General features: G+C 42.5%; 1 protein-coding gene across 1 annotated transcript in view; it reads left to right on the top strand.

The window, feature by feature from the left end:
• Nucleotides 1–14,707, top strand: part of GFRAL (GDNF family receptor alpha like) — a 1,025,020-nt gene that overhangs the window by 735,781 nt on the left and 274,532 nt on the right. Inside the window, exon 7 of the mRNA XM_085610866.1 lies at nucleotides 7,964–8,211. Coding sequence (XP_085466992.1) covers nucleotides 7,964–8,211 — 248 coding nt within the window. The remainder of the gene's footprint in view (nucleotides 1–7,963; nucleotides 8,212–14,707) is intronic.

Raw genomic sequence — 14,707 nt, forward strand, 5'->3', positions numbered from 1 at the left:
CCTCTTTTTGTACTTCACTTGCTTGTTTCTGCACCTCTCGCGTCTTTCTGCACCTCTGCTGAATCTTTGTGTACCTCACTTGCTTCTTTCTTCACCCCTCTTGCCTATTTCTGCACACCTCTTTTCTCTTTTTGCACCTTCCCTGCCTGTTTCTGCACCTCTCTTGCCTCTTTCTGTATTTCTGCGGATTCTTTCTGCGCTGCTCTTGCTTCTTTCTATACCTTACTTGCCTCTTCCTGCACTTCTCTTGCTACTTTACACACCTCTGTTGCTTCTTTCAGCAATTCTCTTGCCTCTTTCTGCACTTCTCTTGCTTGTTTCTGTACCTCTGCTGCCTCTTTCTGTACCTCTATTTCTTCTTTCTGCACTGCTCGTTCTTCTTTGTGCACCTTACTTGCTTCTTCCTGCACTTCTCTTGCTTCTTTCCATACCTCTGTTGCTTCTTTTAGCAATTCTCTTACTTCTTTCTGCACTTCTCTTCCTTCTTTCTGCACCCCTCCCGCCTCTTTCTGTACCTCTCTTGCCTCTTTGTGAACCCCTCCTACCTTTTTCTGCACCTCTGTTGCCTTTTTTAAACCCCTGTTGGTTCTTTCTGCACTGCTCTTGCTTCTTTCTGCACCTCACTTACCTCTTTCTGCACTTCTCTTGATTCTTTCTACATCTCTGTTGCTTGTTTCAGCAATTATCTTGCCTCTTTCTGCACTTCTCCTGCTTGTTTCTGCACCTCTCTTGTGTCTTTCTGCACCTCTGTTGCTTCTTTTTGCACCTCACTTGCTTCTTTCTGTTCTCCTCTTGCCTCTTTCTGCATCCCGTTTCCCTCTTTCTGCACCTCTCTTGCTTCATTTTGCATCCCTGTTCCCTCTTTTTTCACCTTTGCTGTCTGTTTCTGTACCTCTCTTACCACTTCCTGTACCTCTGTTGCTTCATTTTGTACTTCTCTTGCCTCTTTCTGCACCCTTCGTGCCTCTTTCAGCATCCCTGTTGGCTCTTACTGCACTGCTCTTTCTTCTATCTGCTACTCTCTTGCACATTTATGCACCCCTCTTGCCTCTTTCTGCACCTCTCTTGCCTCTTTCTGCACTTCTCTTGCTTCTATCCACATCTCTGTTGCTTCTTTCAGCAATTCTCTTAACTCTTTCTACACTTCTATTGCTTGTTTCTGTACCTCTCTTGCATCTTTCTGTACCTCTCTAGCCTCTTTCTGTACCTCACTTGCTTCTTTCTGCATCCCTCTTGCTTCTTTCTGCACCCCTCTTTTCTCTTCTTTCTGCACCTCTCCTGCCTCTTTCTGCACCCCTGTTCCCTCTTTTTGCACTTTCCCTGCCTGTTTCTTCACCTCCCTTACCTCTTTTTTGTGTATCTCTGTTGCTTCTTTCTGCACTTCTCTTCCTTCTTTCTGCACCCTGCCTGCCTCTTTCTGTACCTCTCTTGCCTCTTTGTGTAACTCTCCTACCTTTCTCTGCACCCCTCTTTACTCTTTCTGAACTTCTCTCGTTTGTTTCTGATCCTCTCTTGCGTCTTTCTACACCTCTGTTGCTTCTTTCTTCACTTCTCTTCCTTCTTTCTGTAGCCCTCCCGCCTCTTTCTGTATCTCTCTTGCCTCTTTCTGTACCCCTCCTACCTTTTACTGCACCTCTTTTGACTTTTTTTGCACCCCTGTTGGTTCTTTCTGCACTGCTCTTGCTTCTTTCTGCACCTCACTTGCCTCTTTCTGCACTTCTCTTGCTTCTTCCCACACCTCTGTTGCTTCTTTCAGCAATCCTTTTGCTGCTTTCTGCACTTCTCTTGCTAGTTTATGCACCTCTCTAGTGTCTTTCTGCAATCTGTTGCCTCTTTCTGTACCTCACTTGCTTCTTTCTGTACCTCTCTTGCCTCTTTCTGCATCCCTGTTCCCTCTTTTTGCACCTTTCCAGCCTGTTTCTACACCACCCTTTCCTCTTTCTTTACCTCTGTTGCTTCTTTCTGCACTTCTCTTCCTTCTTTATGTAACCCTCCTGCCTCTTTCTGTACCTCTCTTGCATCTTTGTGCACCTCTCCTACCTTTTTCTGCACCCACTTGCCTCTTTTTGCACCTCTGTATGTTCTTTCTGCACTGCTCTTGCTTCTTTCTGCACCTCACTTGCCTCTTTCTGCACCTCCCTTGCCTCTTGTTTACATCTCCTACCTCTTTCTGCACCCCTCTTGCCTCTTTTTGCACCTCTATTGGTTCGTTCTTCACTGCTCTTGCTTCTTGCTGCACGACACTTGCCTCTTTCTGCACTTCTCTTGCTTGTTTCTGCACCTCTCCTGTGTCTTTCTGCATCTCTGTTGCTTCTTTCTGCACCTCACTTGCTTCTTTCTGCTCTCCTCCTGCCTCTTTCTGCACCCCGTTTCCCTCTTTCTGCACCTCTCTTGCCTCATTTTGCACCCCTGTTCCCTCTTTTTCAACTTTGCTGTCTGTTTCTGCACCCTTCGTGCCTCTTTCAGCATCCCTGTTGGCTCTTTCTGTACTGCTCTTGCTTCTATCTGCTACTCTCTTGCACATTTATGCATCCCTCTTGCCTCTTTCTGCACTTCTCTTGCTTCTTTTCACACATCTGTTGCTTCTTCCAGCTATTCTCTTGCCGCTTTCTAACACTTCTCTTGCTTGTTTCTCCACCTCTGCGTCTTTCTGCACCTCTGTTGTCTCTTTCTGTACCTCACTTGCTTCTTTCTGCGCCCCACTTGCCTCTTTTTGCACCCCTCTTTTCTCTTCTTTCTGCACCTCTCTTGCCTCTTTCTGCACCCGTTCCCTCTTTTTGCACCTTTCCTGCCTGTTTATGCACCTCTCTTACCTCTTTCTGTACCTCTGTTGCTTCTTTCTGACTTCTCTTCCTTCTTTCTGTACCCCTCCTGCCTCTGTCTGTACCTCTCTAGCCTATTTGTGTAACTCTCTTCCCTTTCTCTGCACCCATCTTGCCTATTTTTGCACTTCTGTTGGTTCTTTCCTCACCCCTGTTCCATTTTTGCACCTTCCCTGCCTGTTTGTGAACCTTTCTTGCCCTCTTTTTGTACATCTGTTGCTTTTTTCATCACTACTCTTGCTTCTTTGTGCACCTTGCCTGCCTCTTTCTGCACTTCTCTTGCTTCTTTCCACACCTGTGCTGCTTCTTTCAGCAATTCTCCTGCATCTTTTTGTACTACTCTTCCTTGTTTCTGCACCCCTCCTGCCTCTTGCTGTACCTCTTTTGCCTCTTTGTGCACCCCTCCTACCTTGTTCTGCACCCCGCTTGCCTCTTTTTGCACCTCTGTTGGTTCTTTATGCGCTGCTCTTGCTTCTTTCTGAACCTTACTTGCCTCTTTCTGCACTTCTCATGCTTCTTTCTACACATCTGTTGCTTCTTTCAGCAATTCTCTTGCCACTTTCTGTATTTCTCTTGCTTGTTTCTGCACCTCTCTTGCGTATTTCCTCAGAAAGATGCTGAATGATATTGACCGACATTTATACACACTGATTTGTTTTAGGTTTGGGAGAGGTTTCATATTGTAAACACAAATAACACCTTTGCTACTTACACTTTTAGCTATATGGTTCAAATCACATAGTAAGGCACTGTATCATTATTTACGTGGAAACACACTTAGGGTGTACTAATGGTAGGTGGTACATCAGCACATAATCAAATATGGTGAGTGCGAATACCAATGCCGAGAGACAGGTACTAAAGCAAATCATGTGTTCTTTTCTTTTATTCCCTGGGACTTGTGGTGAGAATGCCGAGGATTCAATGAAACCCAATCATGACACTCAAAGGATGCTCACAGGAGCGGTCGGTTATTCCTTTGAACATGTTGTGCTACTTAGAAACCTGTGTTATTTAAAATATCTTGTGAGGAATATTTAAATTCTCTAAAAATCCTGCATCATGCAAATCTGATGGCTGATATGTTTCAAACCAGGTCTTTTAAATATACATTTGTTAAGTATAGAATAATTATGTTGACATGATTTTCCTCTTTTTCCTTTTTATTTTCACTAGAGAAAACCTTCTTTGCCTCATCTAGGTTATAGATGCAGAAAAACGGGTGGAAGTAGCATTCTTCAGTTTTTACAACAGTGAAAGGTTTCTGTAAAATGGCCCTTCTAGCGGTTTTGCAACTATGAGCTAGATGTATTAAACAAAATTGTGATTGCAAACACTGCAGTTCATACAAACACAGGGTTTGTGATCGAAATATGGCTATTTAAAATGTACAAAACACATTCTATTTGTCAGAATAGTTTTCCCACTCTTAAAATGAGTTTTGTGCCCCTTACTGAATTTGGAAGCTGCACTTACAATTTACATTTTTTTATTGATATGTGTAAATGGTTTACAACCACAATTCCAATTGTAAACCATTGATCAGTTATCGACTCCTCAAAGTACTAACAGATTTGCAAATAGGAAGTGGTTCTCTTGGTAGACCTTCTCGTTTGGGAATTGTACTGGCTGCCTAAGGAAGAATAGGTAGTGATCCCAGAGGCCACTGCCTGCTGTTCCTGATGGCTTCTCAATGGGTAACTGTTATCTGACATTTAAGGTTGCACTATTTTACTTAAAGGACTTGGAAAGCTATACAAAAAACCATTCCCTACTGGGAATGCAAACTCAGAATCGTGGTCTGCTGTTGGTTCCAGGCCACCATCCCTGTGTTTATAGCCAACCATAGGACGCCGGAAATTACAACCTACATAAGAAACATTAATTAGGCAGTTAATTCTGAAAATGTTGATTTTGAAAACTTACCAAATAGTGCATTTAGGTATCGTAGTCCACAATCCATTCGCAAAACGTTGGTGCGCAATTTAAATCATCTTTTGGCGAATGGACTCTTAGTACAAAAGGCCCCTTATCTTCTGTTTAAAAGACCAAAAGAACTTGTGCAGGATATCGGTCCTCTATAAAACACTAGTGTTGTCAACAGACCCCCGCAACAGTGGTTATCTGAAATTTGGGAAAGTGAGCAGAACCCTCATTTAGGTTTTGCTTCAGTAGCTGATAATAACTATAACATTATACATTTGATTAAAACAATAAATATGAGGAGAAGGCCTGCTTTTCTGGCCTTTCATAAACTTAGTAACCATAGACTTATGTAATTGGTTTAGTTCTGAAAATGACTTATAGTGTACTGCTCATACGAGTCTTGTACCTATTACTGATTCTTTTTAATGAGTTTTCGAGGTTTGTATTTTTGAAAGCTTGATTATTCATAATGATGTTATATGTTAGCATAATATTAAAAAAGCATTGAATAAAAATAGTGGATCTACCTCAGTGATAAATCATGTACCACCACATTGATTTTCTGCTTGCACTTATATGTGAGCTTTATACCCTTACATGGGTCAGATGAATATTGTTTCACACATACCAGTTACTGGATATCTTTCCACCTTATTACTTGCCATAAGGCATGGTTTGCAATGTTTTTGTTCTGTGATTAAGTGTGACTGACACTCCTAAATTGAAGAATAAACCTCAAGCAGGCACACTTGTATGTGGCAGCCACAATTCATGATGTGATTTGTAATGCATTTCACCAGCTGAATAACTACTATACTATAGCAAATTAGGTGTGACTCCGATGGTCCTGAACATGTCAACTGGTCAAAGCTGTAAAATATGCAGGTAAAAAAATAACCACAAATGGGGAATAACACAAAGGAATTGGTGGAGAATAACAATCTGAGCGTGTTACTACTCACTTCTCAGAGTACTCTTAATGAACCCGTATACCCTTAATAATGAAATACTGACTGAATACAATTAATGTACTTATCTGAGTTTTTTACATGTGGTAGTTGAAGCACCTTAAGATGACCACACATACCAGTGTCAGCATATATAGTCTATTTCACCCATGTTAAGATAAGGTGCGAGAGTGAAAAAGGAATCAATCAGCACAATCCATTCCAGGGAGCAGCCAACAGGTTGTGTTCACAATATAAATTATCTAAATATCAGCACCCTCATTCAACACTATTAGTAAACAAGTGGTGTAGTAATAAAGGAAAATTTCACAAGTACAATACAGATAAAGATTAGTTTACACATAAAATTTTATTGTAGTCTGTGTACAAATTCTTTCTTGCTGCCAACACGGTTTGTTCTCCTGGAACTTCTTCAGGGCTACAAATAGACATAAATTTACAAATTAAAATAAAAGAGAGCATGAAACTTCACTTTAAATTACCCAATAATCCTGGTTATACTTTGGCACAATGGGTTGTATGATATAACAATGCACGCATTCATCACGCATGCCTTTACCACATGTCCAATGCCACGCATGACCCACTAACACGCATCCCATTACCACGCATACCATTTCATCACACATGCATCAGGACACTTGAAAGTCCCAATACAATGATTACACTAACCACGCATAGCACTTTCATGCACACTTTTATAATGTATTTGTGGTATGTGCAAAACTACATTTATCGCTGAAACTTTAACTCAGGGCAGCTGTTCTCTGCCGTGCCAACATTACAGTTTATCCGGCAAACATGCACTCTCGTAACCATACTGCCCTCTCTTGCCGATGCACATACCACTTACCCTGCACAGTGACATACCCAGCAGTTCCTGGTGTGCTCCTCTATGAGTGCAGTGAGTGCTGCCACTGAAACAGGCAAAAACTTTAACAGGCAACAGCCCACTGATGGCGCCAAGTGCAGCTACAGGATCCCGTGCACCAGCAGGAGGTCACTTTCCTGGAGGGGGCGTCATCCACAATATTCCATGCCTCATATCCCATTCAGAGATAGCGCAAATTACAGCCTGTTGCCAAGCTTCACTCTGCTCTTCTTTCACCTCATCTCTATGTGCCATGGCCACACCTCCGAGACCGTTTGTTTCTGGTTGAGTTTCAGCACCAGTTGTAGTGTCCACGCATGTGCAGCTTCGTTTTCAAGTCCACGCTACTCTCATGAGCTGCAAGATCGCCAAGCCACCCTCTCCTCATTGCAGGTACTTCATTTTCCGTTTTTGACATGCCGCTTTGTTCGCCCGTGCCGTGGGGCTCATCCGCTGCAACACTTGCGATTACTGTAGTCTGCCATCTTTCTCTAACCTGTTTCAGCATATTTGAGTTGTGTTGCCTGGGACGCCAAACCAGGATTGCATACACTGACCCCCACCATTTTAGTAGTTTTCCTTCGTCAATCTTTTTTTTTTTTGATAAACAAATTTTCGTCAATCTTAATTTACCTGCCACACACCCCCTAGAGCCAGGAGATTTCCTGCCACAGACACCCCGGTGTGAGTCCTTGAAGCCCACAGTTAGTTTTAATGAGTCCTCCGATATTTTCAGACTTGGTCACACTAAGCCCTAAAAACTAATTTAAAGCACTTAAGTCACAGCCATGACAACGTGTGACAGTACCCACGCGTGACCGTCACCACAAAACCATTACCACGCATATGCCTTTATCATGCGTGGTAAATGCATACTCGTGGTAAAAGCATGCATGGTAAAGGCATGCGTGGTAAAGGCATATGCGTGGTAATGGCTTCGTGGTGACGGTCACGCGTGGTTATGACCACCTTGTAATGGCTGTTTCCCGGCACAATGTGTGATTCCTAGAGACTTTGAATTTAATCTGCAACATTTACCCTGGCAACGTACTTCTACATTGAGTGAAGTGCATGATAATATAAGGAAATTGCAAATCTGCATTCCTGTATAAATGGCTGCAATATTAGAGTAAAACATTAAATGAAGAAACAAATATTGTGATAAAATAATTGTCAATTTGATTTCTGTGCATGTTTTTTATAAACTCCATACTCTATATGGGAATTTGGTAGTTGAAACAATTGAAAATATTGTCTTACTTTCATCATAATTGATATCATTTACATATTTCTTTGCCTCAAATAACTATGACAATAATACTTATAATATTTGATTAAAATGTTCTTTGATATCTTCACTTTGATTATTTCTCCAGACAAAGGTATGAAGCATTTATGTCGAAATGCTGGGGACATTCAGCCATATGCCATGGTGATGAAATGTGTTTGCATGAAGTCAGTAGGAACCATCATACTTGCTCTGGAGATGATGACTGCAAAGCTGCTTACATCAATACTCTTGGAACATTTCTTCAAGAACAATGCACGTGCACCAATATATCAGAATCTGAGCAACATTTGTGTAAGACGGTCCACTACAGGTTACAGCGCAAGGCCTGCTTTGGTAAGTTGTATCTTATATTTGCTCTAAGTGAATCATTTCAACAATGCATCCACTTCTGAAAATGTATTCACACACATACAAACAAGCATACACAGAGACATATGTAATGTATGAGCAAGTTACTTACCTTCAACAACGTTCTTTTTAGTGGAGAATATATAAAAAATTCATTCATCACCTTTAAAATATCCCCTGCTGCCAGAGTGGATCCAGTGAATTTTGCATCAGTAATCCTGTGTGCCTACAGATGGTGGCATGTGGCCCCATGGTCAATTTGACTGTCCTGGAAGTGATAGGGCATAGTCATGTATAAGCACTGCACTCAAATGTCAGTTTATTAGTCTTTCTACTTCTTTCCCATCAGTGTCGAGCACTTCTACCAAATTCAAGCTAATAGTGTATCTTAGAATCTAACTTGGATATCATCTTCAGGTGTCCACTCCACAGAAAGGGGGTGGGAGGGCATTAAGCTGTCTATGGTTTGATAGCGTAGCCATCAGAAACAGCAGTACTGAAGGTTGCTAACTTGTTCTTCTGATTAATACTTCTAACTGGTGAACTATCATCTTTAGATCAGAGACCAAGCAGCACCTCTCAGTGACATATGGTCCCAGAAGTTCACTCAGTTGAGAAAGTCTTACAGGAGAGGATGGGCAAATTGGCCCTCTGTGGTAAATATTTCATTACCGGTACTATTTTTTATGCGGTAAAGTCTAGTAAGAATAACTCAGTAAATATAAGAGGCAGAATCCGTGGTATTAGAGGTTCTAAAAGGCTTTATTCCTATACAAAGGAATACAATTCGAATTGCAGGCTTCTATTCCATCACCACGAGAGTTCAGGAAGGAAGGGCATACATTATTGACAGATAATCGTATTTATATGGAAAGCATTACATTTGAGATAGATGCAAGAGGCGTAACAGCTGATAATACAGATAAAATAGTCATACGTAACTAAAAAGGGCGGACATATAGGCGTAACTTAAAAAACGTCATTATACATGATGTCACAAGTGGGTGGATCCATAAGAGAATCCTGCAATGTCAGCAGAAATATTTGGCAGAGATGCGCGCGCAGCCGCATGACGTGCGATTGACGTGCAACTAGAGGGTGAAGGGGACTTGACATTTAGCTCTACATGTGGAGACAGAAGTCTGAGGGTTATGTCAACCTAATCCCAAATCATATCTAATATCCTATGTTTAAAGAACTGTGTTATCCAAAAGGAAAGGTCTCTAGGATGAAATCTATTCTATACTGACTGTTAGTGCGTGTACAAGCGTCTAAGTGTCTGTATGAGATGCGAGGGGGCAGGAATCTTCCATGGTAACAGGGGCTATGAATTACTTGCATGAGGACAGCGAGGCCTGGCCTCTTGCACGGTAGCTGGAGGAATGTTTACCTAAACTACTAGACAGGAATGCATCGGATGAGGAGCGAAGCAGATAATCTTGAAGGTGAAATACAGTTTTTTGGCAGGCAACAGGCTGGATCAGGCACCGTTAGCCGCGCAGGGAGTAGGACAAAGTTCATGGATACAGATGCGGGCTCGGGCTGGAGCTTTCAGAGGCAGAAAGCAGGAAAGGCTTGATGGCAGAATTCATGGCCTACTCGCCTGAATCTGTAAAATGTGGAAAGTGAACCACATAAAGTCGGTGGCCTTTCATACTTAGGAATGGAATATCTGACCCATTCATGGCGGATCTGAAAGAGGACATGTTGACGGTGGACGCACATGTATTTGCGTCTTCAAAACTGGAACTGGAGGGAACATACATGTACTTATAGCATGCACATGGAGCCGTTGGGGTCTACGATAGGGGACATAACTGATCACAAAATTCATATTTCCTCATTCCCTCCTTGTCCCCTACGGACCCTCAGGAGATATCGATCTTCATCAATCCATCGATCTGTTCATATAGCATCATTTGTTCTTCTTTTTTCTTCCGGGATTTTGAACGAAAACTTGGAGGTGGGATACACGATGTGGCACACAGGCCGCAAATCGCTGGCCCACATTGTAGACATAAGCAGCAACTGAATAGTATGAGAAAGCCAATACCTAGGAAGGATAGGATCCTCCATCCCCAGGCTGACAACACGCCCCAGAACCAACCGGACCAAGTCCAGGTGCCTGGACTCTGGTGTATCTGGCTTATAATCTTATGAAGGCGGGTTATGGCTTTATATACTGACGGCGAATTTTCTGGTATGAAAATGCAGCAACTTGATCCGATGACCCTACAAGCTCCGCCCCTATCGGCCAGGATGACGTCAAGGACAAGACGATTTTGAAGCACAACAATCCGCATAGCAGACTGCTCTTCTGTTAAATTGCCTAAGGCGGAAGTAGTCTCGTTATAGTCAAGTGTTGTGTTTGTGTGCGGTTCAAGAGGACCTCTACTGTGTGTGGTACTTGTACTGTCAATTGATGTCCTAACACTATGGCATCGCTTTGTCTGATTGCTAAAGCTGTTGCTGCCACTGATTTCAGGCACGCAGGAAGAGCCTGAGCTACTGGATCTAATGTACTAGAGAAATAAGCACATGGTTTGTGTGATCCTGCTTGTTCCTGAGTGAGTACTGACAAGGCAGTACCTTCGCGTTCTGTAACAAAGAGTGTAAACAGTTTATGGTAACATGGTGTTGCTAAAACAGGTGCTTGGCATAAAGCTTTCTTTAAGCTTTCAAAGGCATATGTGTGTTCTTGAGTCCAAGGGAGGACAGTCGATGTGGCTGCCTCCTGTGTTGTCAACTGGATGAGTGGTTTTGCTAGAAATGCATATTGAGGGATCCACTGCCTACAGTATGAAGTGAGACCTATAAAAGCCCGCACCTCCTTTTGTGTCTTGGGTGGTGACATGTTAGCGATTAACTGGATGCGATCAGGTGTAAGCTGCCTTCCCTCCTTGGACAGCGAGTGTCCAAGGTAAACAACTCGCTGGACACAGAATTGCAGCTTAGAAGGGGACACCTTGTGCCCCTTGTCGGCCAGGAATTTAAAAACCGTCAGTGACGCTGTTTCACATTCAGGTTCGCTTCGGGCGGTGATCAGCAGATCATCGACATATTGAAGCAAGGCAGTGTTAACTGGCATGTGGATACTGTCAAGTTCTCGTTTCAGTGCTTGGCTATAGATGCTGGGACTTTCTGTAAATCCTTGAGGTGCGCGTGTGAATTTAAAACTTCGTCCATTTAAACTGAATCCGAACAGATATTGACTTTCCGGATCTATTGGGACGCTAAAAAAAGCATTCTTAAGAATAATTACAGTGAAGAACGTTGCTTCTGAATCAATAGCAGTTAGTAGTGAAGAGATATCTGGGACCACAGGGTATTGTGGTACAATACATTTATTTAATTCGTGCAGATCAATAACTAATCGATATACTGGTGGTGCTTTTGGATCCGTTCTTTTAAGAATCGGAATTATCGGGGAATTGCATATATTGGAGTCGGTTTCTACAACCACTCCTTGTGTAATGAGCTCGTCAATGATTTGCAGCAAAGCCACAACAGCATCTGGTGGTAACCTATATTGTCGCATTCGTGGTAGTACTACTCCTGTTTTTAGTGCGACTCGATATGGTGTAATGTTCATGCAACCAACATCAGTGGGGCCTTGTGCCCATAAATGTGTAGGTAAATTCTGCAACCGGTGATCCATGTCTCTGGACACGTAGTGACCTTTAAAGTCACGTAGAAATAGTCGTACTCCTTCCGGAGAACAACATATTATAGCTCCTAGAGCTTTCAGTGTTTTTATACTTAACAAGTTTTCTGGACATGATTTAGTAAGCAATAAATCTGTAGTACGTGTCAATGGACCAACCGTAAGTGGAAGAGGCTGTGTTACTTCATTAATGATAGGCTTTCCTGAGAATCCAAGGGAAATATTCTGTGAGCCTGAGAGGGGTGCCCCTGGAACTTCACTGCGTCTTATAGTTGTTCTGCTTGCCCCTGTATCAAGTAAAAACTTTCTGTCTTCCCCTAATAATTCACTATGTACATAAGGTCCCTCCTGGTCTACAGGAACCTCAATAAGGGGTAAGCCAACTTCCCTCTCTAGGCTATTTCATGTGTATCGCTGATAATCGGGATAATCTGCTTGTGCATACTGATACATCTGTTGCGTTGTTGCTTGAGTGGCAGCAATAGGCTGCGCTTGTGGTGGTACTACGTTCTGTTGTGGAGCTGCCTGTTGCGGAGCTAATTGTTGCGGAGCTGACCTAGGTTGTACATGCTGAGGAATTTGTTGTTGATTCTGATCCTGTCTAGGTGGACGTGGTCTTTCTTGGGTTCTACCTGTGGCAATATTATGTTTCAGGACTGGACAATCGTGTATATAATGACCTTGTTGTTTACAATAGTTGCATGTCCCTTTCGTTGGACCTGCGGAATCCTCCTTTTGATGACCATCAGCTGGAACTGACTGAGCAACAAGCATTTTCATTTTTGTATCTTTCATACGTCTCTGTTCGTGTTCTTGTTCTTCTCTAATTCTATTGTGGTGATATTGTAACATCTGTAACATCTGTGACGGGGTGTTACCTTGCCAGGTACTCTCAAATTTCAATACTCTATTCTTAACTTGCGGTAGGGAATTTTCAACTAATTTTGTCACAAACAGATGTGGATATGACTCGCTACTTGCTTTTATGCCACTATTTATACCAAAACATTTTTCAAATCGGGAATAGAAATCACTAGTGTCTTCATCTTGCTTTTGTTTACAGGCTGAGATTGCACCCCAGTCCTCCTTTTTCGTAGTTAATAAACGTGGCAGTACCTGCACTAGTAATCCTGGTAGTGCTGTAGTCTTTTCCCCAAGCCCTGCTCCTGCAGCTCGGGCCTTTTCTTCGTTTTCTAATGCGGTCCAATCTATCTTTTGGTCTCCCACCTCCCATTCCTTTTCTTTGAGTTTCTCGTAAACACCGGCAGGCATTAATACTTTCAGTATTTTCATAATGTCGGGGTAGGTATACTCTCCCATGAGTAGCATGTCTTTTATCTCGCGGTGGAAACCTGCTGGATCCTTGTCATGGCTGGGTACTACTTTCTTCATTTCTAATAATTCAATTTTAGTTATAGGCGTGTACACAAACACGCGTGTAAAGTTATTACCTTCACCTCTTATTGGGTGTACTTCGCGTAACGGATTCTGTCTATCTATGTGATACATTTTTCTTCCCATAATGGGAACTGGGACGTGTTCTGGGCACACGAAAGTTATATACTGGTTTCGAAATTCTAGAATCTCTTGAATCAAATCAGTACCTGACCCTCTCCATTTATCCGTGAGTAGTTCCGTCAATATGTCAGGTAAGGGTCCTGGATCGGAGTGTTGGCTTTTATATAATATAAGGAGGTGTTGAATCATGTATATACTAGCTAAACTCTGTTCGTATGGGGTAAGATTCAGAAACGTGTGTGCTAGTGCATCATCACTGTATTTACTGGGACTGTCAGCCCATTGTACTGCTGACCTTGCTAATTCTTGTTCGTCCATCGAATCGAGCATATGGTACCCCCTTCGATCTCGGAGTAATTTATCAGCGGCTTGGAATAGGTGTTCAGGGGACCTTGTATTTAACATAGGGGTTTGAAAATGTCTATTGCATTCTGGTCGTATCGAGCATATCGGATCATTGAAGCCTCTAGTAATATTATGGGGTCTTCCTCTACCTACGTAAGCTATCGTTTCTATTTGTTCTGATTCTTGCTCCTCCTCTTCCTCTGATTCAATTCTGTCTGCTTCTCGTCTTTCTTTATTTATTCGTTCTATTTCCTTGCGGATCTTTCGACACATAACTACTATGCATGACTGTTTATCATGTTTCTCGTCTGATATGTTCTGACCCCATTTGACAAGTTTTTGCATGGTATCATGATCTGCCCCAGGCCTGTCTTGGTTCCTAATCACGCAGTTTATAAGGAAACGTAGTAGTTGTCTTTGGACATCCACTTTCTGGTATTCCATAGCTTCGTTAATACTTTCTGGACCTCGCCCTGTTTGGACAAAGCGATATATATCGTCTAGGTGTTCAACCATCCCTGGTATCGTCATTAAATATAATGTAGCTCGTCGTATACGTAGTGATGATATAAGCAATCTGTCCTGTTTACCTGGTACTGGATCGTATCTACAATCCACAAGCTGTTCTTTAAACATGTCGGATGTCGCTAGTTGGGGTGTACGCTGGAGTGCTAAATCTCTAAGGGTCTGTTTATTTCGCGGCGGTGTGGCAAACATGTCTGTCGTACCTCCTGTAGCACCGTCTGAGGTGCTAGGCACGAAAGGATTCGTTGGACGTAAGATAGAAATTGTGGATGCGGGAAAAACAGTAGAAACGGACGGACCTGTGGGAACTTGTGTAGGAGTTTGTTGTTGCGGGGATACAGACGGATGCTCTTGGTGTTGAACACCATCGGCAAGCGGTGTGTGTGGTATGGTATTAGCATACTCGGGAGCTACGTCATCTAAATAGGA

This window comes from Triturus cristatus, chromosome 6 (assembly GCF_964204655.1).
Source record: "Triturus cristatus chromosome 6, aTriCri1.1, whole genome shotgun sequence".
Taxonomy (NCBI): Eukaryota; Metazoa; Chordata; class Amphibia; order Caudata; family Salamandridae; genus Triturus; species Triturus cristatus.